Here is a 26,331-nt window from a genome sequence, read left to right as displayed (position 1 = left end):
TTGTGGGGCTGTGGCACCTAATACATCATTCAGACATTGGTATCAGCCTGAAAGAGTTCCTAACAACAGTTTCTAAACTATCAGTGTTGTGCTCATAGAACAAACCAAAACCCAAAATCTAGCAACATTGTGGCTTAGCATAATGTGTAGCCCAATCACTTCAAAGACTCATGGAGAAGACTTTCTCAAAGTTATTTCATTATTTTTTGTCAACTAAAGTAACTGAAGTTTTATGCCTCTGACACATTTGAAAACACAGTTTCTATCAGAGGCATCCAAGGGACATCAAGATGGTGGCTGTGATTGTGCAATTGAAGTCCTGCCCTTTTGTGCATGTGTCATACACCACAATGCACATAAAAATGGGGAGGACTCTGATTGCACAGCTGCAACTGCCATCCTGACTTTTTTGACCTTCACTATGTGCATCCCTGAATATCAAAGGTATCATCAGGATATTAAGAATGTTTCCCTTATGTATACAAAGTTCATTACTAAGATCAACCCAAAAACATATGTTGAAGTTAATTGTTAATACATGGTTTCAGAAAGTGCTTAAGAGCCTCGGTGGCACAGTGGTTAGAGTGCAGTACTGCAAGCTACTTCTGCTGCAGCCCGCTGCCTGCAATTTGGCAGATCGAATCTCACCAGGCTCAAGGTTGACTCAGCCTTCCATCCTTCCGAAGTGGGTAAAATGAGGACCCAAATTGTTGGGGGTGATATGCTGACTCTGTAAACCACTTAGGGAGGGGTGTGAAGCACTATAAAGTGGTATATAAGTCTAAGGGCTAAGGCTATTGCTGGATGGTCCATCTGTGCAATAGCAAAAGTGAAAAAAGCAGCAAGTCTGGAAGACAGGATCTGATCTAAAGTTTCTGGCAATGGCAGGCCCCTGGTGCTTCCATGACAATAACTCATCTTTCATTTAGTAGTTGACAGACACTGGTCTCTCCTAGTGTTTCTCTCCTGGTATTTCTGTTGCCATCACATTACTTTCAATTAGGAAGTTCATACTGGGGTAGGAATTGTAGACCAGGTTTGGGTGTGGAAATGTCTTTTTTGAACAATATTTTTTCTAATGGAGATATGCAACATATACTTTGTGTTAGAAATCTATCATTGGCTCAACAACAGAATAAAAGAACTACCCTGTATTTTTACAAGAGCGTTTACAACATTCACATTGTGTCAGCTGGTGCTCCATTCAAAATCCAAGAAAGAAATACTTAGACTCCTTTAATCAGAGAAAAGATATCTTTTACTGGAAATCAAGTGGTAGCAACAAAAGAATTCTGAATCTGAGAAAATGGGCGCGTAAATCACATATACAAAGCAATGGCAACGCTCCCACCCCAATTAAAAGTTGTGTATATCATCATGTGGGCATCTCCAGGTGGTGATAGAGGCTTCTGTCCGTTGACCTTGACATAGTTTGATAAAGAGTTGCAGCTGCACATAACATAGAATAGAAACCTAAGCAAGAATGTACCCCCACCCCAGTTTATACAGTTCTGGTTTGTAACACCTCCAGCTCACTTCCCATAACCATTCCCCCCTCCTCCCCCCGTTACTTATGACAGCCAAAAGATGCAAAGCAAAGGGAGAAAATCTTGAAGGCTGACACATTGCTTGTTTATATATGTATATATGTGTGTGTGTATACACACACACACACACACACACACACACACACAAATCACCATACTTGGATCATTGTACTTTTGCTTCCACTTTGGAGACTGGAGGTATAAAGAAGATGACAAGGTTATCCTGGTCCATAATGACATTTTTATTATTGTTGCTTTAATTGTTATCACTTGTTTTAACCTTCTGTAAGTATCCAGAGATGTTTGTAAGTGTTCAGCAATAGCCGTAGAAGGAAGAAGGAAAAAGATATTGTTTATGCCTATGGGTCTATTGATGGTTCATTTGTCATACGGTCAGGCTTCTAGAAATTCCTTAGAGTTTTTGGACTTGGCTTGGTCTAGGATGGGTCACAGTTTCCCAGTTGAAACTATGTTAAGTATAGCATAGATCAATGCCGAAATTAATATCAGACCTTCAATCAAAGAAAACAAAGAACCTCTAAGATCACCCCCACCAACACTGATTTATTCTGGCCAGCACCATTTCCACTGCTATTATAATGGACAGTCCTGTTTCAACAGTGGTTGAACATGGGCAAGATCAGGGGTGGGATTCAAATTTTTAACAACCGGTTCTGTGGGCGTGGCTTAGGAGGTGGGCGTGACTTGGTAATCATGTGACTGGGTGGACATGGCTTGGTGGTCATGTTATTGGCAGGGTGTGGCCAACTCAACATCACTCACATCAAGGCATGCATCTCCTCCCCTGGCCTCTCATGACTGTGGGGATGCTGCAACAGTCGTAAGTGTGAAAAATGGTCATAAGTCACTTTTTTCAGGGCCATTGTAACTTTGAATGGTCACTCCATACAAGCAAAGTAGCAGCAAAGGAGGGGAAAAAACTCCAGAGACCTTCCTGAGATAGGAAGTCTAGTCCTGCCAAGAATGTAATAAGGGTTAATGGAGAGGCAGTTTCTGTAAGCAACACCAGAATGTTTCCTTCCTGCCTTCCTTACAGGATTAGGCCAGTAATTTCTTCCAACAACCAGTTCTCCGAACTGCTTAGAATGTTAACAACCAGTTCTAGCGAATAGGTGCGAACCTGTAGAATCCTACCCTGGGCAAGATTGGTCTCAAGGTTTTTTTTCCTGTTGCTCCAGTCTGGATTTGGTTTTTGTATAATGGAGCAGTTGATTCCTTTGTCCCAATTCTTAACGCAGGACCTTAAATTAAACCAAAACTGAATTTTTGGGAAAGACAGATTAATTGGGGGGCAACCTCCCTGATAAAGCAGAAACTAGAGTACGATAGAAGTTTAAAGCTGTACAAGATGTCATTTGCATGCATAAACTGTAATTAATATGTACAATTTTATCACATAAATCTCTATTTGTGTATCAAAAATATGCCCTTTAATTGTATTCAAACAGTGAGTATTAAGTCCTAAATAGATCTGGCACGTATGAGTATTTTTGAAATGCACAGATTTATAAGTATGCAACAGTGTGCACAGCAGTGATTCAAACTATGAGTGCTGCAATAAGAAATGGTTGTGAAAATTCAGGAGCTGAAAATATTTTTATAGTCTGACATGCCTGTCTTTGACAGGTCCTTAGATCTGAGAAACATCACAGCACGTATAGCTGGAATCTCTTCACTTTCCCTTTCAATTAATTCAAAAATACGTTATCGTATAGGCAGAACAACATTTATTTTATTTATTTCTTGTATTTCCTTGGCTGATTGAAAGATAATCATTAAGCAGATTGAAGCAATGCAAATCATATGCCTCCCCCCTCCCCATTTTACTCCTCCTCCTTCCATTATATTCAGTCTTCCTTCAGGCACTCAAAGCAGCACCCATGCAATTCTTCTTGCAATTTTCCCCCATAACAATTTTGAGAAATAGTACTGAATGCGCAACTCATAACTCACTCCAATTAACTCTGTGGGTTTCCATAGTTCATAGTGTTTTTGCACCTGAGTCTCTGAGTTCTAGTCTGGGATCATAACCTCTACAGCACACCAGCTCTTGGGATTTTTCTTTATTCAAGAGTGCTTCTTTCCAGCAATCTTTTTTTATGTTCTTAATCAAGGGTTTTTATTTTGCTTCCTTTTCGATAGTAAAAAAAAATGGTAAAAAAGCAACAGCCTTTTCTCAGAGGTTCAGGCACATGAGATTTGCTGGCTTTGTTCTCATGCAGTACACAATGGGAATTTCTCCTCTCCTGGGGTCATAGTTCTATTCCCCAAAGGAGATTAATCTAGAAACTAATAGATAATATTATTAGTGTAGCACAAGCAATTATATATTCAAGTTCTTCTTTAATGTGGTAGTTCAAGATGAAACGTTTAGTAAAATCTACTAATAAATTTGGCCTGTATTCATATCATACTTTTATAAAGTACATGTGGCTAATAGGATCATGTCTATATACATCCTGAACTATATTAACTCTTCTTTACCTCAAAGTATGCTTTCTTAATCTATATTTTAAGCCACAAAATGCAGGTTATTGTGATTGACTTCAAAAATGTTTCACACTTTTTTCCTAAAACATTTAATGCTGTATATGTTTGATAAATAGGGAGACTGTTTGTATTTCAAGTTGAAGCTGTTTTTTCCCCCTAGAAGCATGATATTTCTAACTTTTAACAAGAGAAATCCAAAGGCCTGCTTCTTCCCATGTCATACTAACTCATAGTTTGTTTAACCATGATTTAGCAAACAAAATAGAATAATCTGGGTTAAACATATACACCAAGTGATTCTGTCCCTTCTGATAAAGAAGGACCAAAGCAACTTTTGCAGGGTCGCTTTGACAGTTATTCTAGGAATCTGCCAGATAAAGTCTTCAGACCCTATGGAATTGATTGCCTTGCCTGTTATCTGGGGAGAGTTTGAACCTGTTAGTTCTGAGGAACTGGACAGGATCCTTGGACTTTGAATTCTGCCACTTATGTTTTAGAATTATGTCCCTTCTGGTTAGTTAAGGCCTTCCAGGAGATCCAACATGTGGTTGGATCCAAGGGATGAAGAATGCTACGTTCATATTGTTATTCACCCAGACCTATCTGGTTAACAATAAATAAACATTAAACGATGTTTTGCAAGCTGTAACTGCTAGAATTCCACAGAACACTAAGGCCCACATTCCCTAACCCTGTACTCTGCAGATGGGATCAGAGAATGGGAAGGTTCAGGACGTCAGGGTCTCCATAGTGATCATGTACTCATTCCAAATAATTTCAGCCCCATCACTCTGTGCTTGCCCTAGAGCAGCTGTTGGGTAATCAGGATATGGAGAGTATTTTGTTGCGTCTTTTGCTGTGGTCAGATTATTTCCTGGTCCAATTGAGACTGATTGCCAGAACCCCTAATATAAATGAATTAATTCAATGATTCACCTCTGGTGCCTAATGGAGCTGAATTAATTCCAATACTTTCTGCAATTTTTTTTTCATTTCAATATAATAATTTACAGCATTTAAAAATAAAACTACAGTATTATTAAACCATCGTAATTCTGAAAGTTTTGCTGGAAATTATTCAAAAATCTTCAAGGCATACTACTTAAATATTACTTGATGAGAAATGAGATGGGAAATTCTGGAGAAGCCCTACTTTGGTATTGAAACTGGATTATTAGTGAATTCTTCCACTTAGCCATTTGCATTCTTGAATCCTAAAAACACATACATGCGTGCATTCATTTAAGACCAAAATTATTTCCCAATTGCAGAATAATTAGGATGCATTCAGTTCTTCAATTACATGAGTAAAATGAACATATGTATTTGATGTTATAAAGCTAGTGAAAATATAATGATCAGATTGGCCTTGGTAATAACTAGCAACTTCTGTTTTGAAATATTTATGGTTAATGCTAAGATCATCATAGAATTCTTAAGGAAAAATTAGTGAATAGCAGGTGTATCACAAGAGAGTAAATTCCTCTCTTTACATCTGTTCTTCTTGCTTCTTCAAGTGAACTTTGGGAGAAATAAATTATTCTAATAGCCGAATCTAAGAGCATTACAATGATGTTATTTCTCTGTGTATCATTATTTTCTGGAAAATATAGTGCAATACAGATTGATTGAAAATGGTCTTTGAATACTAACAGCAAATTGAGATGGGTATGAAATCATGCTGAGCTTTGTTTCATTTTCTTGTAAAATGCAGGCATGCAAAATGATGAAGAAATTCAGAAAATACATATGTAATAGAATTTGTAATCAATGTAATTACAGACAATGCCTTAGGAACAATGAACAATTTTCCATTGTATCTCACCTCTGATTCTTATGAAATAGTTCAGATTTGTGAAGATTCAAACTTCTGCTTCAGAGACCCATGGTTGACACAAATCTCACAGGATAACCTAGAATAGTCAAATGCACGCCTCATCATTCAAGGCATGGCTTAACAGCTAAGAGCCAGTCAATCAGGACTATAAATAAAGATATTCTTATGCAAGAATAAGGTAAAAGGTAACTGCATTTCTAGCAGCAGGCCCAGCCTGTGGTTCCCCCATCTCTCCCGTTCTGTCCCTTTTAGCTTAGACATGAAGTTTGATCTAATTCCATCACTAGGAAAGATTTAGGTGTGAGTTGGAGCAGAAAGATGATCCATGGTGGATTGAAACCAGTCACATTGATTCAAATTAAAAGATACAAACCTGAGATTGATGAGGACGATGGAAGAATACAGAGAGAATCTGCATTCTGAGGTTGAGTCCTTTCCCCAAAGTTTGAAGTAGGAAGAGTTTCTAGCATTCACTCCTTTTCCCCCCACCAAATCCTAGGTTTTTAGGGGGCACATACCAGCCTTGCAATAAATTATAAGGATGTTGATCTTTTTAAAGGCCTGAAAGCCCTCCCAGGCCTCAAAGGTGATATCATCCCTTCCTTGACTACATTTATACCCTCACTGAAACCTCTCATTTTTTTTAAAAAAAATGGGATGCTGCCGGGGTTTTAAACGTTAACGTTATTAGCATTTAACAAATGCCTCATAGTCTACTACTTGCTCACCTTATAGTAGACTTGTGCAGAAAATCTCAGTTGATAGTGAATTTCATTGCTCATTATTTCAGTGAATAATATATCAAAGAATAACTTTCACTTGTGTTTCTGTTAAATTATTTATTTTAATCTTATTGTGCTTACCTGTAACTAGGATACTGTAACCATGCCCCAAAGCTTAAGCCTTCTTTCTTTCCTCTTTCCACATTCATTCCACATTCCTTGTTTGCAGACCCAATCCTGGGTTCAACACTTTGTCTGAAGGGGAAGCTAGGTATTTAGTACAGATAAAAATGTGCCACTGTTTGACAAAAGCAAACTACAAAAGGAACCAATACAATGTTCTCAAGATATAAAATCCTGTCTTATATCATTAGAAAACATTTTTACCTTCTGTGAAAACACTCAGAGTAGATAGGGAAGCATTTGCACTTAAACTAGTATTTTAATATCTTTTAAGTAACTCTCACTTTTCTTCCAAGGCAGTAACCATGCATTTCTTTTAGACCTTTTTGCACTTGAAAACTGTTTAGTATACTCCTAAACCAGTGGTGGGATTCAAATTATTTTACTACTGGTTCTGTGGGCGTGGCTTGGTGGGCGTGGCAGGGGAAGGATACTGTAAAATCTCCAATCAGAGGTGGGATTTGCTGGTTCTCCGAACTACTCAAAATTTCCACTACTGGTTCTCCAGAACTGGTCAGAACCTGCTGAATACCCACCTCTGTCCTAAACTCTCGCTTTGTACTCCATCCATGTATGTATAACTATTGCTTTTAGTCAGGCAAACATTGGCAAGTGTAAAACACTTGCTTTAAACTAATATAGCCTCATACGGTACCATACCAATCCATACTGTTCCTCAAGTGAAGTCCTCCTTGATGAAAATCAATGAATTTATTCTATAAAATCTGTTAACAAATGTAGATTATTTTATTATTCCACAAACGTTCTTGCAAACTCTTCCACTTTCACCTAAATCTTTTTTTAAAGGAGCAAAAGCATGTACATCATTGGCACAATAACTGGATATTGTTCCCTTATTTATGTATTTTGTTATTGTTATATATATTAATTACATATATAGAAAAGAGAGAAGCAGAGAAATTTCCCACTGTACTGATGCAATTCAAAATGATATTGATATTTGGTAATGTGCATTTTAGTCTTTGGATCACATGATTTAAGATTTGCATGAGATCTTATGTGGGAGAATAGAATACTAGTGATATTTGGTTACCTGGAGATTTTACCCATATTTTTCCATTTCCATATTTATAACTTATTAATTTATCAAAAGTTAAATTAATGCTACGGTACCATTGCATGTTTTTATATTTTTATAATTGTTTTATAGGTGCTCAGGGTTATGGTATATAAAGTGTATATAATGGTTAGCCAAATAAATAAATAAAATACTTGACTTAGATAAAATAGCTATTGAAGACATTGTATAATATATCCTGAAATATTGAAATGATACAGAGATCAGATTTTTACTATTTTTTTAAAAAAAATAATCTATGGAAGCAGGAGAAATTTTTGTGGTCTGATATTTAAATATAAACTGATATTGGACTTTAGAACTAAAACACCACTTGAATCCTATCAGAATGGCATATACAAGGCATTTTCCCTTAAAGTCTCAGAGAAGTATACAGAGAAGTATACAGAGGCTGTATTATGTTCACGTAAGCATCTGTATCTCTTGTTCCGAAAGCTTAAAGGAAGGTCCTTATGTATGCCATTCTAATAGATTCTACCTATCTGTTTCTAGAACACTACTGAGTGTAAGCACCTGAATAGCTCCTAACATTTAAAAAAAGTTTAAAGTTGTTTAAAGTTTAGGGGGGAGGGGGGAGGGAGGGAGGAAGGAAGGAAGGAAGGAAGGAAGATCTCTGATGTTCTCTGCCAGCTTCTCAGCTATATTCCACCTCTAAATCATTTTTGTGGCTTTAGAACTCTTTAATTTTGGTGGAAAAGCTAACAAAATGTATTGGCACACTTTGCAAAATTAGGGAACCAAAACTCTAGAGAGTTTAATATACTTTATAATAATAAATTCTGCACCCAACCCATTCTGTATTGCAGAAAACTTAAGAAATTCTGCTGAGACCAATTTTTAGTTGTTTTTATGTTTGTTTGTTTTTAGTTTGCTTTCTGCCCAGAGTCCACTAGAAATAGGTGGTCAATAAATTTAAATAACAATAATAGAATAATAATTTGTGTAATCATTCCACCTCTATAAAAATTTTCCACAAAATGTTAATTGCCACAAAATATTTGCCCACCCAGTGCCTCACATTATTGTGTCAAATTTGGTTAATATTTTATTAAATGTAGTTAATAACAAAAAAAGTTGTTGTATTATGCTATGTTTATGATACACCAAATATTCATTCTCCTGAATATTCTAAAATAAGCCTATTCCTCCTTTTGCTACTGTGTGTCGTGTTTAATTTTTTTAGCTGTTGCCAGAATTAATTTGATTTTCTGCTTCACCTCATTGCTTGATTCTGATCATTAAGCTAATCAGCAGCACAGTATATATCATAGTTATACAATGAACTGTCCAGGTTTTTAATATTTCAATTGTTGGTAATCAGATTTGTAATCTTTCAGTTGTAATAAGTCTGTGGACCCAAATTATTTTGATGGCTTCTCTTCAGAATCCACCTAAAAAGAACAAACATTTCTATGTGGCGCAGAGATCATAGATTGCTCAGTCAGTGCAAGTGCTTATTTTGCTATCTCTACATGGGTCAGGAAGTGAATGTGTCCATAGATATTGAAACACTTAAGCCCTCTTCTCACATTATTTTACAGGTTGAAGTGCTCTCTTACTAATCACAGGAAAGCAGTTTATTTTTCAAAGCCAATCTACAACCAGCTGTTTCCATATTTTTGGAGCACTTGTTTATTTATTTGATTTGTCAATTGCTTACAAGATAATAGGTATAAGAATAAACATGAGTATGAATACAGGAAATAGGTACGAATAAATGGAAACAATAGGACAGGGGCGGTAGACACGATTGTGCACTTATACACACCCCTTACAGACCTCTTAGGAATGGGGTGAGGTCAATAGTAGATAATTTAAGGTTAAAGTAGTGGGGGTTTGAGGATTTAACAACAGAGTCAGGTAGTGTATTTCAGGCATTGACCACTCTGTTGCTGAAGTTGTACTTTCTGCAATCAAGTTCAGAGCGGTTTACATTGAGTTTGTATCTATTGTGTGCTCTTGTATTGTTGTGGTTGAAGCTGAAGTAGTCATTGACTGGTAGCACATTGTAGCAGATAATTTTGTGTAGCAGACAATTTTGGTCCAACCATATGCGCTATAGTTCTAGGTTGTCCAAGCCCAAAATTTCAAGTCTGATGGTATAGGGTATTCTGTTGCGAGCAGAGGAGTGTAGTACTCTTCTCGTGAAATACTTCTGGACTCACTCAATTGTATCAAAGTCCAATATACAGTGAGGATTCCAGACAGATGAGCTGAATTCGAATATTGGTCTAGCAAAGGTTTTATATGCCCTAGACAGCAATTCAATATTACCAGAGAAGAAGCTTCATAAGATTAGATTTACAACTCTTAATGCCTTTTTGGCAATGCTGCTACAGTGAGCTCTGGCACTTAGGTCATTTGATATGAGTACTCCAAGGTCCTTGACAGAGTGAAGGTCATCAACGAAGTCATATCTGCCTAGCTTGTATTTGGTGTACTGATTTTTTTTTACCAACACTTACTCTTTCTCCAATAAGATACGTACAAGAATAACGTTCCAGGCAACATTTTCATTAGGAGTTGTGTTTTGCAAGAGAATCCCATTTAAAAAACACATTTTTAAAGACAAAGGAGCATTTAACTCAAGCTAATACCTTGCATTTGAGTCCCAGCAATATCAAACAGTCATAATAGTATGCAGTGCTGGAGAACGTACTGGCTCTCACCAGATTTGGAATGACTAAGAAATAGCATGGTTAATTTTAGAACCATTCATATCCAATTTCCTCCCTCCTGGTCTCTTCGTTGGATAGTTAAGAATCCTCTCAGATCAATGACAATGTTGCAATGCCATGGGAGATGTATATCTGCAGAAATTAGTTAATATGACCTGCAGAAATTCCTTGGGATAAGAACAAGGAAATTGGGTTTCCTCACCACAGACTCAGCCTCTTCAATTTAATAATGTTGCTCTTCAAATTGAATTGGAACTGCTATGGACAAGAATCTTCTCCATTCTTCCTGTTGCCATGGGAGTATCCTGTAAATTCCCTTATTCTTTTGAATGGACCAAACATTAACATACTCTTCCCAGCATAAAGCTGGTTTTTTTCTTTGCTCATGAAGACTGTAGGTCTGAACCACCTTCTAATGTCACTAATAGTTGGAAAGAATAGGTGAAATAGTAAACTGGTCACATGATTGAATGGGTTTCCTTCTGGCTCCAGGGTATTTCTGCTTTTTATTTTCTCTCATTATAAATCAAGTAATTGAATTGAATGGAACAGAAAGATGAAACCTGTTTTAAGTTTCACTTAAGGAGACATGCATAGAAGTTGTGGTCCCTTTAAGCTGTGGCCCTATAGATTGTATTCTGAAATAAATCTCATATGGGCTTCTATTTTTAAGAACTCAAATATAATTTCACCATTAATCTTCTGAAATCATTGAAGGTATGTGCATAGTAAATACATATCCCAAAGAGTCTTTTGGTATGCATACTGAAAGAACAGGGAGCTCATAACTCTGTCATTAGTGTAAGTGTACAAATATACCATATATCAACATAAGAGTGTCTTTCCACTCTAATTCATAAACTGTGGAGGTTTTATTTTATTAGGAGAATAGATGCATCATGCATTTAAAGAAAGTTGCCACAAAAAAAGATCAAGGCTTGCTTTCTTCCATCATCTGATTTATGTAAAAAAAACAAAAACATTTTTATCAACTTATCTTGATAACTTGTTTTTAAACTTTTCGTTTGTTGCTGAAATCGGTTCTCTACAGCCTGTGTACACCTGTTGTTATTTTTAAAAAAAGAACCCCTTTATCATCCAGCCAGCAGAAAGATGACAAAGTCTGCAATCTTGCAGGCATGGAAATAAGTCTCATTAATCTCAGCGGAACTTACTTCTGAGCATGCTACTTAACGGTGTTTCTTATGTAGGATTTTGCTACTATTTATAGCTCAGGAGTAATATGTAATTAGGTGACTGAATAAAAGATAGTTCTTAGAACTCTATGCATGACTGGGTAAATTGGATGGAAAATTGGTGTCTTGGTTTGCTGAAAAGTTATATTGAACCACATATAGCCAAAACTTTAAGTTTGGTTGGATGTTACAGTTTTATAATGGACATACAGGTTTCCTTCTCTTTTAGTGATTTGAAACTTCCTGTTTTAGATCAGGTCTCCTCAGCATTAGATTTGTATATTTGAGAAAAACACATTGGAAATCAGAATATTAATTAATGATTGAGAACCCTAGGAAACCCTACTGGGTAATAATATCTATTATGTAAAACATTTTGCATTGATTTTAGTTAAAAAGGCAATAAAGCAAAAGGTTAATAAGAATTTCCATAATTGCTGTTCAATGTTAATTTCAGGTACATTGCCAAACATTTTCATCTCTCCTATGGTTTTTATGGAAAAAAGTATATATTTCAAAGAAAACAGTAAATTGCATCAAAGCATTTCCCCCCCTTTTGACGGGTGATCTGGTAGAGAGTATAATAACACATGTATTAATTTTTTCTGAACAGTGTTTATGGCTGTCCTTTGGCAAAAAAAAGAAAAACCCAAGAGAAGCAACCCCAAGAACCTGCTCCAAAAAGAAAACCATTTGCGGTTAAAATGGACAACTCTTCAGTAGATGAATGTTATGAAACAGATGGAACTGAAGAAATGGATGATAAAGAAGAGGAGGACGAGGAGGAGGAGGAAGAAGAGGACTATTCTGATGATAACGAAGAACAAGGTGATGAGGAAGAGGAGGATGAAGAAGTAGATAGGGAAGAAGAGGAGGAGGAAGAGGAGGAGGAGGAAGAAGAAGCAGATGAAATTGAGGAAGAGGAAGAGGAAGAAGAAGAAGAGGAGGAGGAGGAAGAAGAAAGTGGTAATGAACAGTGTATTAATAAAAACACTCCATGTGCATTTTGTGTTAATCTTCCAGTATGGAACAGGGAGATGTAACAGTGTACCTTTCATTAAGACTAATAGAAGTCTTTGTGCTTAGTCTCTCTGCTCCATGCTGGCAACCATTATCACTGTGTTCTCTTAATCATAACCTGAGACTACTGTCTTAGAAATAGCTCTTGACTCAGCTACTGGATCAGCTTTCAGAGTGAATAGCTTAGTGATGAGGTGTGCCAAATATTCCTGCAGAGATGTGTGACTATGCTGATGCCTATAGTTATCCATTCCAGAACAATAACCAAAGACACCTGGAAGAAAATGATTACATATGGACATACCTATATTCATTGTTTACGCAGACAACTGTTTGCTACAGTGGTCTTCTATAAAGCAATTGTTTGCTTCTCTTAAGTATATGTTCACATGTCTGCAGGTACACTCGGCATTGCAATTTGAAACTTCCCTTTGGAAAATTTGAACAAGACAGCTTTGTTCAGAGAAGGGACAAATTTAATATACTTTGGTTCTTTGAGACTTGGATGTTGTGTACTTTAGCTGACTTAAAAAATGATGGAGATTGATATACATAGAAACCCTATTTTAAAACTTTTATGTATACACTCAGTGACAAATAAAGAGACATTCATTAGTTGTTAAGCTAATATATTGCCACTACAATTAAGACGGGATTTTAAAAATGTTTTAATGTTGTTATGGTTTCTAAAGATAACTGGTGTTTTCAAACTGTACAAACACTAGTTTCTGACTGTTTAACTTAAGAAACCCTACAATAACTAGATCATGACATAATGCCATGAAAATTAACATACATGCAAAAATTAATGAGCTATCTAAAAAGTATTTTGTTCCCATTTCCAGGGAACACGTTTTTGATTGGGTAGATTCACCTTTCTAACCAATAAAAATATAAGAAAAGTTTCAGCACTCCTCAATCGGATTCCTCTTAGGAGCCAGGTATGAAAGTTGTCTGATTTTTGTTTTTGTAGAATTATATTAGGCAAGAACTAGAAAAAAGACAAAGATGCTTTATTAGAATAAAAGCAAAAGCCATTCACTTCCTTCTCCAAATTCTGAAAAAAAAAGAGGATAATGAAGTTTTTTGCCAAACAGCAAGAAAGGGATATTTTATATTCTGTTAATTTAGAGTGTATGAAAAGGAGGAATGTCTTTAATCATTTATCAAAGATTAACTATGCAAATAGGATAATACAGCTATTTTTCAATAATTTGGGGTTATGCATTCTTAGCTATAGTATAATGCCAATCAATTGCAATGAAGCTTACTTCTGAGCAGACATGCATGTCATTACACTGGGTAGGAAAGTGCAATGCTAACATTCTTTGGATGCAGATATACTTAACTATGTTAGGCATGCTACAAAACTCTGGTCCCAAGTCCCTCCACGCTTGATTCTCTTTTTAATATTCATGAATTCAGTATAAAGGCATGTTTTTTAAAAATCTATAAATAAATGCCACTAAAGACACTTGAGGACTTCTAGACAGCAGAAACCTGCCTAAGGCATTCTCAACTATATCTGTATACAGAACCTCTTTCAGATGTACAGGTGGAACATCAAGGACTTGGGAATATTTGGGGTAAATTAGCTTAAATATTATCTGTATTTCTTCTATGCACAAATAAATACCTGCCTATAGCTGAAGAGAAATCAATGCTATCAAATACAATACGAGAATCAAAAATTTAAATTACAGAGAATTTATGTAATAAAGTTGCTACTAAGATATAATGGAATACCTTACTTTTACTAATTCACCACCACATAGTGAAGTGACCTGAATCAATAACAAAAAATTCTTTTATGCATAGATGATTTCTAGTTGAAACAGGAAGTAGAACACATACTGATTGAACAATGGTAGTATTAGTGTTAACCGATAATAAATAGGGCTCTAAATATTGAGAGAAGCTCTTTAAGAAAAAGAGCTTAATTTAGTAATAATTACTAATAGTTTTTCCTTACTATGTTTTATGCAGTAAGTTTATGTAGATACAGACAGAACACATTGTATAAAATGGTATTCCAAAAAGGATAAATGACTAAAGTTCAAATGTCCTTTTCTTTAACCTTGGGAAGGTTTTAATAATTTTATATAAGATACAAATAAGCTCATGAGAAATGCAGTTAGATACATTATAATTTGTTTTGTATTTTCCCTCTAAATCTGACAGCATATGCAATAATGAGAATGCAGGTTGTGGGCCTACACAGACTCATTCTACCACTGCCTGGCTACTAGTCTTAATTTAGATGTCATAGTTTTTCATTGACCATGGCTTTTATCTCTAGCCACAATTCTTTCTTAAACAGGATTCAAAACAGTATTTTAAGCTAATTACTTAAATTCATATAATATTAATAAACAGTATCAGAAGACAGTGAGAAAAAGAGGGAAAGGAATGCTCCCATTTGTAAATTAGCCTTTCTTAAACTGGTGCTACTCAGAAGTACTTAACTAAAACTTTTGGGACTGGAATTAATTTCCAGCAAAGCTATGAACAGAGCTTCATAGTGTGGGGAATATTGTTCTAAATGCAATGGCCAGGATTATTAGATCTGAATTAAACTGAGGCATCAAGATTTATAACATAAATATCTTGAAATCCCTTAAAATAAATATTTTGGGCAATGTTTTAAAAGTTACCGTTAGTTTGCAAAAGTTTCTTCTGAGATCACTGTAGAAACAGAATTATGAACAAATATATACTAATGAAGTATTAATAGGGTTATTTTGCATCAGATAAGATTAGGACCAAATAGGGACTACATTATTACTTTGAAAAGTGTCCTTGTGTGTACGTGTGTATGTGTGTGTTTGCATGCTTACTGAGGTTTGCCTTTCTGATTTTTCTCTGCAGCTTTTCCTGCTGTATTAAGGCTATTGTAAAAAGGCCTTTTCAGATTTGGGGGACAGTCTTTTAGAGGCATGGAGTACAAGTTTATGGAGGGTCTTCAGACTTTGCAGAGAATGATTGTAGCCCAGAGCACAGATATTTATTTGGAAATGCATTTTATGCCATCTTCTAGGTGAAAGCTCAATCTAATTGTATGAAGTTTCTATCAGGGCATATGAATTTTCATATGATCTCTTAGAATTTTTGGGACAACTCCTGATGACAATGTATAGGATGTGGATTTCAAAGGAAGTAAAGCCCTATGAAAATTCCTCTTCTAATCTTTGATTAAACTATACAAAGCATACTAAAGCAACACTCTTACAAATCTCAAAATACCAATTAAAGAGAACCAAATACTTGTGGAGGCAGATATTAGATCAATACTGAAATAAATATTGTGTTCCCCATATTTCTTTCAACATTTAAAAAAGCCCATTTTGTTCCTGTTAAATATATTGAGTATACTTGATAGAATATATTCATTATATTACATTAATAGAATAAATCAAAGAGATATATTCAAGATAGTATATGACTCATATATGTGTAATGGTTAAGGTACTGGATTAGAGCAGGAACACCCAGGTTCTAGACCACCATTAGGGATGGAATTTATGCAACTCACTCACATACACCATAGACAAGGAAGTAAAAATAAAATTCTATCTACCAACCTGCACCAGACCATGATTTTCAATGAAGAGACCTTTATTCTGCAGTGGACTGGTTTGTTAACTGCTTTGCGTTGACAAGAGAAAAATAACTAATTTTCCACTTTCTTTTGCATCTCCCCCAAAAGATAAAGTAACCTCTCCCCTATGAAATATCCTAGCCTATAAACATTGCGCAACACGGCAACTTTGATCATTGCGTTAAAGACCTTCCATTGTGGTGGTTATTACTTAATAGATATCAGTGTCCCATTTGGTTTGCAGAGCCAGACTGACAGATTTTTTTTCCTCCTCCTTCTGAGAGGAGTTCACATCACATAGATGGTTCCCAAAGACTGTTTCACAAAGCTTTTCTATTATAGAAAGAAATCTCCGCTGGAGGAGCTCCAGGAACAGATGTTCTAAGGCACCATTTAGCCTTTATCATATGAAGACATTCAAGATGGCTTATGCACCAGGTATTTCACAATCCCTCAGGATTAGGAAGAATCAGGCTGACTCTAGAACTCCCAGGAAAATTAATACTCATGATGTAAACTCCGATCCACTTATAGCATCCTATTATCAAACTATGTTAACAGAAGGATGAATGGTTATTGAATCTGGGTTTAGATGGGGGAAAACTTCTTTTTCATATGTTTTAGACCTCAGTATTTTTTCAAATACTGTTCTTTCACTAATTGTCTGAATGATGAAAAGATAAACAAATGTTAAAACTGAACACAAATTTAATATCACGTTGATATGTTCAAAAAGATGGAGAATTGTTGTGTTGCCATATTTCATTCTGACATTTCTTCATATTAACAAGGCACATCAATCAAGGCTCTTTAATGAACCATGATACCATGTTTTCTAATGGTGTAATTTTATCTTTTGATATGAGTCATGTTAAAACAGTTATAGCCTTTATTTTCATTTTGCAATAAGTTGTTGTTAACAAAACAACCCCATGTGTATTACTTTTGCAAAGCAGTTCATTCTTACTCTTTTTTTTAAAAAAAGATAACTTATACTATTACACTTTGCAAGCCCTTTCCAACTAACACATGCACATATTCAAAATCAGTATGGTAGCTTTAAGGCACAGGAATAAGATCTCCTGATTGCTCAATGCATTTTTTTTTTGTAAACTGCCTATACCCAAAAGCAAAGCAGGGATTCATTATGTGCTATCAAGCCTATGTTGACTCTTAGCAAGCAAGCACAGCAATAAATTTTCTTCAGGAGGATCTGTCCCCAACCTGATCCTTTTAGATCTTCCAGTGGCTCATTCATTGCCAGCGTAACTGAGTCTGTCCACCTTGCTGTTGATCATTCTCTTTCCTTCTACCTTTTTCAGCTTCACACACTGCTCTAGAGAGCTAGGTCTTCCCAAAATGTGCATGGTGTGATAATTTGAGCCTGGTCATTTGTACTTTGAGTGGGAACCCTGGATTGATTTGTTTGATGTCCCATTTTTCTATTGTATATTTGAAACTGAAAGCCAGATTTTCTAATTGCTCAATTAGACACATTTTCTTCACAAACCACCTATATTTTATACTGTCAGGATAGCATTCCCAGTATATTGACATTTCATAACAATGGGAAAGTCAGGTCCCTATTTAAAACATCAATTAGAAATATAGGGGGGAAATGAAACCAACTTTCATAATGAGATGAACTGAAAGACTGAAAAGCTTATACCATAATCAATATGGTAGCTTTAAGGCACAAGAAGCATTATTTTTACTATAAGAGACTTTGAAAATTCTTGGGTTAGACATAATCCCTAAGCTTTCCTTCTACTTCTACTAAATCACTGCCCAGTTTTCTTTCTTCTTCTTTTTCCTAATATGGTATAGCAGGAATAAGCCATGCAACAATGCACTTATCCTTAGAGTAAGCACCTTGAAAGTGAAAGCTGACTGATTAAAATGAATACTGTGACATGTAGATAAAACTCAAATGCATTTTCTGCCTTCAGTAGCAAGCATGCATACAGTTCAAGGAATTCATTTTTGTGAGCTAGACAGAGTAGCACTGTGCAAAGTGTTTAATATAGCTTGGTCAGTTACAATAACTTTCCAAAGGATTTGTAATACATACTGAAGCCTGTAGTTATATATAAATGGGAGGTATGGTCCTTGATTTTCAGGCTCTGGTTTGGGTTCAGACAGTTGTAGGGAGCAGTGAAATGGTGAGTGCCATCTGCTGTAGTTGCTGGTAAAATCAACATATTTTTTTTTCTGCTAGTAGAATGAAGTCTGCTTGCCTAAAAAAGATAATAAAATCAGTGAGACTTCTGGTAGACAACCAGCGTCCAAAAGTGCTGGTCCTTGAGGCCATACCTATCAATTTTATAGCAAAACCTAAATTGCATTCTAGAGAGGTTTTTGGCGCATTGGCAGTGTTACCTATAAGAAAAGTCACACAAAAAACAATGCTTTTATAATAACAAATACGTGTGTAAAAGCTCAAATTGAGAAACACTAGTGTTTTGAAGCAGCTGAAAAAAATATTTTATTTTGTTCATCACTGGCATTTCTTTTGTGTCTTTAATATAGGGAGGGGAAACCTTAGGTATCATATAGAGTTTATATTTACCTTCTGTCTAGACATGCTAGCCCCTCCCTTCCATAGCTGTTCTAGGAGCTTCCTAGGACTGATCTACCAGAAGTTTTGTATTGTAAAATAAAAACAACAGCTGCCTTGGAAAGACTTGATAGTTTTGCAAAAATGCCAAATTCAGTCTAAACATCTGGCTGACCAAATGCATGAGTATAGAATAGATGGTACCTGGCTCAATAGTAATAACTGTGAGAGGGATCTTGGAGTCCTAGTGGACAATCACTTAAATATGAGTGATTATTATGTAAAAGAAGACCAAAAAGAGGCCAATATATATACTTTTCTACATCTTTCACATCTTTGACACTGAAAGTTCTCATTACTGACTCTATTGCCCATTTTTCTTCATCTTGTAGATTTAAATAAACATTACTAATTATAATTATTTTTATCTTAAAGAATCCTGTCCCTTACAGTCAGCTTATACTTTTGCCAAAGTTTGTGTTCCTTTTCTTATTCCTCAGACCTTGGTTTCATGACCTTTTTATGTTTTCCTGTATTTCTGCCGGTTAGTCATACTAGCATCTTTCCTCTAGTTTAATGGAACTTCTTTGTTAAGAGTTGTGTAGTTCATATTCATTAATTTTAATGAATGAATTTCTTAAAGCAATGTTTCTCAACTTTGGCATCTGGAAGCTATGTGGACTTCAACTCCCAGAATTTCCAGCAAGAATGCTGAAATCCACACACCTTCATGTTTTCTTGTCTTCTGAATCTTAATGAGAGATAACTGATACATATTGCACAATATTAAATGTTACCTAAGCTTTCCTTTGGCTCCTTAGCAAGCAATATACTTAGATACTGCTATAGATTTAAGGAGGCATGGAGACAAGCTACATCAATATATCCAGTGCATTTGTAACAGTATATGGGAATGGAAGTTTGGGCTCAGAGATGCTACTTAGGGAACAATCAGATAGGAGACAGCATAGTCTACAGTTGGATAGTGGATAGAGCAAAAGACGCAATAGAAACTTCTAGTTTCTTAGGCTGTAAAGGAAATGGGGGGAGAATTGTAGCTTCAGACTAGCAAGATTCTATTAATATATTCTTACAATTAAAAAAATAGTTAGAACCTGGTTGTGCTTCCTGCCTCATCTTCCTAATAAGGCTGACATCGGTCTTGGAAGTCTACACCTTTTCCAAAGTGAGAAAACTCAGGAATGTCTTCCGATCCTTATCTGCCAAGCAATTGGCAGCAGCGTTGTTGCAATGCCAGTAGGGAGTAGATGCCCTGATGACCAATTTGCAGAATGCCATGATACAACTGACACAATAGGCTGGGACATGTTTTGCTCCAACCTTCAACAGCACCACAGATGATTGCTCAGCATATGCTCCTGCATTCCCATGATATCTTGTCAGAGAAGTTTGGAGGGAACCAGGATCAATTCTCAACATTCACCATCCGATATGAAATGTTTATGGCATGCAAGCTGGTGGTGTTTCCACCGATTGCACCAGTGACTTTTGTGTTGAGTTTGCTAAAGGAAGCAGTAGGTAAGTGGGCGAAAACATGAATTGAAGGAAATAATCCAGTGCTGGATAGCTATCAGGATTCCATGCGTAAACTCAAAGGACACTTCGAGATCCCGTCAGAGAATCACTGCTAGTTGAAGGATCTGGATGCTGAAACAGGATGGAGCAGAGTAAGGTCATATATTTCATGCTTTAAATTGCTTGCTGGCTATATAGGGTAGAATGACTAACCAGTTCAAAGAAGGGCTGACCAAGGACCTAAGAGATGCTCTGGTAAGATAAGGCACCTCAAATACCCCGGAAGAGCTATATCAGTATTGTATAATAACAGATGCCTGACTAGGAGAGCTAAGACAGGAAAGGAATGGTATGGGGTCTGTCTTACCCCATCCCAAATGGCTTGCTCAAAATCCAGTGTGGCAGAACATATGCAAATCAGAACATCTAAGGGTTCCCTGTCATCAGGAGAGAAGTAAAGAAAAAGGGATCAGAAACTATGATTTTTACCTTGGGACCCCAGCAAGGTAAAATAGCCACAACATGCCTGGTAAATGTGTGAATACCTGGCACAGAAATGAAATGCAAAACTTGTAAATCAACAGAGTTCATAGCCATCAAGTGCCCAATTTGCTTTGAAGCAGCATACCAGGGAAACTTTGCTGCCCTCCCCTCCCCTAAACCCTCAAGGGGGGGGGATTCTCCACCATTTGAGGAGAATCTGTCATCTGATAGCAGGCAAGCATTCTTAATATTTTAACCTTAGTTTCCAACAAGATGGTAGAATTCTCTGACCTTGTAGAATCTGGAGCAACCACTAATTTCATAGCCATAAAAAGTACAGAAACTAAAATTGCTTGTTCAAGCTCTAGAAAGCCAAATGAAGTCACAATAATTGATGGACAGCCACTAAGAGCAGGGTTGATTCTGCAGCACATTGATTCCTTTGCAGTTGACAATCCAAGATCACATCGAATTCATAACATGGTATGTAACTTCCTCCTTGCAACTACCTATCATCTTGGGAATAACATGGCTTCAGCTGCATGATCCAGGTATAAGTTGGATGCAAGGGATGTTCTCATTCCCCATTCCTAAATGCCAGCAACATCACTTATAAGCAGTGAAAGCTTACCTTGCCCACTCCAATGCAGAATGTTGGAAAATCAGCACTGCCAGAAAAATATGCATATTTTGCAGATGTGTTTGGAGAGGAAGAGGCAGCTGAGTTACCTCGCTGCCCACCGGGCATGTAATTGCACCATCAATTTGAAACCAGAATCCAAATCCCAGGAAAGAGACAGTATCCTATGTCTATTCATTAGTTAGTCAGTTTCAAGGAATGTTTGGATATTAACATCAAAAAAGGAATCTTCACGTTTCCAACTCAACAACTACATTTTTTGTCCTTCCAAAATATGGCGAAGCAGCAGCCACTCTGAAAAAAAAAGGAGAGAGTCCCCATGTACACAGTTGATGACTACAAAGACCTGAAAAGAATGGCATTTAGAGATGACTATCCAATCCCACTAATCTCAGATCTATTAGCTGGCTACAAAAGGTACATATCTTTATAAAATTAGACTTGAGAAGTGCTTGCAATCTAATGATAATGAAAGAAGGACACAAGTATTTAACAACCTTCAATACAAGACATGGCAATACACTGTGATGCCTTTTGGCTTGGTTAAATGTGAAGCTAGGGACTTATTGGTTCATTAACAACTTATTTTCAGAAATTCTAGACCAGTATGTGGTGGTTATACTTAGATGACATATCAGTTTATTCTGAAGATCCTTTTCGCTTCATGTAACCGTGTCAGAAATGTTTTGCAAAAATGACAGTACAGTAAGGTCTTTGTCCAACTAGAAAAGTGTGCATCTGACCTTAGACAATTTGGGCTATAGAATCTCTACAAAATCCCATCTGGCAACAATGCTATAGACATGCAACTTGAGTCACACCATAATCAGAGCAATATGAAAATCTGGAAGGAGCAGGAAGGATTTCTGCTCAGATCAGGATATTGATCTGTTTGATTAGATTAGGGCACAGCAACAGCAGGAAGCATATGCCAAGGCCCAAGTGGATGACTTCTAGTGAGACCAAAAGAGTACTGTTGTGCCTTTCACAATGAAGGTATAGCTGAAATACCTGAAGGTACTGTGTCATGACAACAAAACAGCAGAACATGGAGGGTATTTAAAACCTAACATCAACTTTTTGTGGCCTCATGTCTGGGCCAACATAAAGAAGTTTATTCTTGTCATATCTGTCATATAGAAAAAAAATCATCCCTGGGAATCTGACTAGGTTATTGCAGCTGCAAAAAACCCTTCATAGCCCTGGGACACTGCTTCTCTAGATTTTATCACTGATGTTGCCTCAAGTCAGTGATATACTAACACACTTGTAGTGGTGGATTTATTTACTAAATTGTCTCATTTTATTCCTTGCAAGGGTCACTCAATGGCCTAGGAAACCACTCAACTCTTCGCAACATGTCTTTAGATATAATGGAATCAGTCATGATATAGAGGTATAGAGGTCAATCATATGATCTCAGACACAGGAAGTCAGTTCACTTAGAAATTTTTGAAATCCTAATTATTATTAAAATTAATTCATCTTCCTCACAACATCCAGAGACCAGTGGAGAATCTGAGATGATTAACCAACTGTTATAAGCAATATTTGTGATACTGTATTTCATACCAGCAAGACAACTGATTTCATGCCTCTCACTAAATTTATTTACAAAATGCAATACACTTCTATTGGTATGTCCCCATTCCATGCAACTTACAGATTCTATCTACAGGTCTTACCAATAACCAGGCAAGAAAGCACAATTCCATGTGCTGAAAACTTATTATATAAAAAGGCAAGCAGCCCAAGGTCTATTAAAGGAAAAATTTAAACTGGCAAAGGATATGTACAAAAAGAAGAAGAAGTAGCAGGTGCATGCAAACAAGAGGGAGGTAGACTTGCAGAAGAGGATTTGGTGTGGCTTTCAGCAAAATTTCTGACTTCCACGAAACCTTCCAAGAAACTAGACCTGAAATCTATCTAGTTGTTTCCTATCGGGTCTACCTGGTAAGGCTGATAGCTTTATTGATACCCATCAATAAAGCTTCTATCCATTAATAAATAAGGAAGGCACTGACAAAATAATACTTTGGCCTTCCTGAAAGCTAAGTAATAAATTATTCCAGCAGAAGAAGAAAAGATCAGAGATATACATTAGGACACATTCCTAATGGCATTGTGAGGTTCCAAACCGCTTTATTGCTCTAGCTTAGTGTATACTAAGTATACTAACTACAACTGATGAGATGATATTGTCTACTACCAATCTTTTGTAGCACGATGGGAATGAGGCAGTCATAAAATTGTAAGGCATAATGAAGACAATGAAAAACAAACGCTAAGAATAAATAGGAGAGAAGCTTAAAAGTAACTTAAAATTTAGGAGGCATTTCAGATAATATTTGATTGGTTAAAGGCTTGCTAAGTTTTAAGAAGTTTTAATTTGTCTCTTCATCAAAACAAAGTCTGTGACCATAAGAGTGGATTTTTTTGATACAACTTTCCAGTCTCCACTTTTTTTACGCCCTGCTGACTATGAAACCTCATTTGTGTACATTAGATTTTCAAATCTAAATATATCTAGATTAAGCCATTCCATAACAGGAAATGTTAAACACAAATCTTATCTGCAGCTGATAATGTATTATTTTAAATTGGCATAAAGCTTTGTACACAAAACATTTTAAGCCTTCGTTAAAAACTGTAGCTCACTCCTTTCGACCTCCACTCACAGTGAGTTTAATAAGATGGGGAAAGGCTGGGAATGTCTGAACTATTTATCTGTTGGCATCACAGAAGAAGGCAATACAAAGAATAAATAGCATATACATCATTCAGCAGTGCCTGAAACAGATTGCTTTATTGCCATGTGCTAGTTGAGACGGGCAAATCTATTGATAGTGTTGTTTTTCACTTTTCCTACTTCAAGTCCATTGTATGCTGTTTTCATGTATATAAAATTTTGTTTTAAAAATGACATGTTTTTTTAGATGCTTTTCTCCCAACCAAAGCAATTTTGTATACCACTTTTGAGTTAAGTACACATATAAAATGGTGTTCTAGATCAGGGTCCCCGCCGGTCCGCGGACCGGTACCGGGCCGCGGAACAAGCCTTACCGGGCCGCTGGTTGCTGGCGCCGCCATCTTTTTGGTAAAAAAGCAATTTTTCGTCAAAAAGATGGCGGCACCAGCGTTGGTGAGCTTTTCCGGTAGAAAGCCATTTCTACCCGAAAAGCTCACCAGAAAGCGCTGAGCGCCGCTTATTTGACGAAAATCACTTCCGGTGATGTCACCGGAAGTGATTTTTCGTCAAAAAAAGATGGCGGCGCCCAGCTGACGCCGGAACCGGGCCGCGGCGTCGAAAAGGTTGGGGATCCCTGTTCTAGATTGCATACAAATTTAAAAGAGACAAATTAAAATGAAAAAATGAAAGGATTGCAGGAGTTACATTTTTAAGCCACTTTTTATAAGCATATGCAACTCTCCACCATTGACCAGATTAAAAAGATAACATGTAAGAATAAAAATGAGGATTATGGGTTCAGTAGCAAAGCACAGGGTGTAATACGGATCACGTTATTATATGAATTAGAATACTTTTTATTATAAACTAGGAGGCCAAGGTTTGCAATCTTTCAGTTATGAAAATTCATACTTAGTCTTTAACAAGCAATGCATCAGTGACATATAGAAGGCATATAGAAGACATATACAGGTGAAACTCAAAAAATTAGAATATCGTGCAAAAGTTCATTTATTCCAGTAATGCAACTTAAAAGGTGAAATTAATATATGAGATAGACTCATTACATGCAAAGCAAGATAGTTCAAGCCATGATTTTTCATAATTGTGATGATTATGGCTTACAGCTCATGGAAACCCCAAATCCACAATCTCAGAAAATTAGAATATTACATGCAATCAATAAAACAAGGATTGTACATAGAACAATATCGGACCTCTGAAAAGTATAAGCATGCACATGTACTCAGTACTTGGTTTGGGCCCCTTTTGCAGCAATTACTGCCTCAATGTGGTGTGGCATGGAAGCTGTCAGCCTGTGGCACTGCTGAGGTGTTATGGAAGACCAGGATGCTTCAATAGCGGCCTTCAGCTCTTCTGCATTGTTCGGTCTCATGTCTCTCATCTTTCTCTTGGCAATGCCCCATAGATTCTCTATGGGGTTCAGGTCAGGCGAGTATGCTGGCCAATCAAGCACAGTAATCCCACGGTCATTGAACCAGATTTTGGTCCTTTTGGCAGTGTGGGCAGGTGCCAAGTCCTGCTGGAAAATGAAGTCAGCATCCCCATAAAGCTCATCTGCAGAAGGAAGCATGAAGTGCTCCAAAATTTCCTAGACGGCTGCGTTGACCCTGGACTTAATGAAGCACAGTGGACCAATACCAGCAGATGACATGGCTCCCCAAATCAATACAGACTGTGGAAACTTCACATTGGACTTCAAGCATCTCGCAGTATGTGTCTCTCCATTCTTCTTCCAGACTCTGTGTCCTTGGTTTCCAAATGAGATGCAAAAGTTTCTCTCATCAGAAAAAAAGGACTTTGAACCACTGAGCAACATACCAGTTCTGTTTTTCTTTAGCTCAGGTAAGACGCTTCTGATGTTGTTTGTTGTTCAGGAGTGACTTGACAAGAGGAATACGACATTTGAAGCCTATGTCCAAGATTTTTTATTTTTTATTTTATTTGGTTTGTCAATTGCTTACAAGATAATAGGTATAAGTAAAAACATAGTTATGAATACATGGATACATAT

The 26,331-nt window shown here is 36.6% G+C and overlaps 1 protein-coding gene across 16 annotated transcripts in view; it reads left to right on the top strand.

The window, feature by feature from the left end:
- MYT1L (myelin transcription factor 1 like) overlaps positions 1 to 26,331 on the top strand; it is a 258,465-nt gene that overhangs the window by 168,717 nt on the left and 63,417 nt on the right. For 11 of the 16 annotated variants that reach the window (XM_087945947.1, XM_087945988.1, XM_087945962.1 and 8 more), the window contains 2 exons: positions 12,387 to 12,739; positions 16,734 to 16,829. In XM_087945947.1, coding sequence (XP_087802073.1) covers positions 12,387 to 12,739; positions 16,734 to 16,829 — 449 coding nt within the window. The remainder of the gene's footprint in view (positions 1 to 12,386; positions 12,740 to 16,733; positions 16,830 to 26,331) is intronic. The other 5 variants (XM_026665147.2, XM_087945974.1, XM_026665146.2 and 2 more) reach the window with 2 other exon arrangements.

This window comes from Notechis scutatus, chromosome 1 (genome assembly GCF_049901735.1).
Source record: "Notechis scutatus isolate UNSWTSFEM ecotype Mainland chromosome 1, rNotScu1.2, whole genome shotgun sequence".
Taxonomy (NCBI): domain Eukaryota; kingdom Metazoa; phylum Chordata; class Lepidosauria; order Squamata; family Elapidae; genus Notechis; species Notechis scutatus.
Note: the sequence above shows the minus strand (reverse complement) of the source record. Positions and strands in the feature narration are given on the sequence as shown.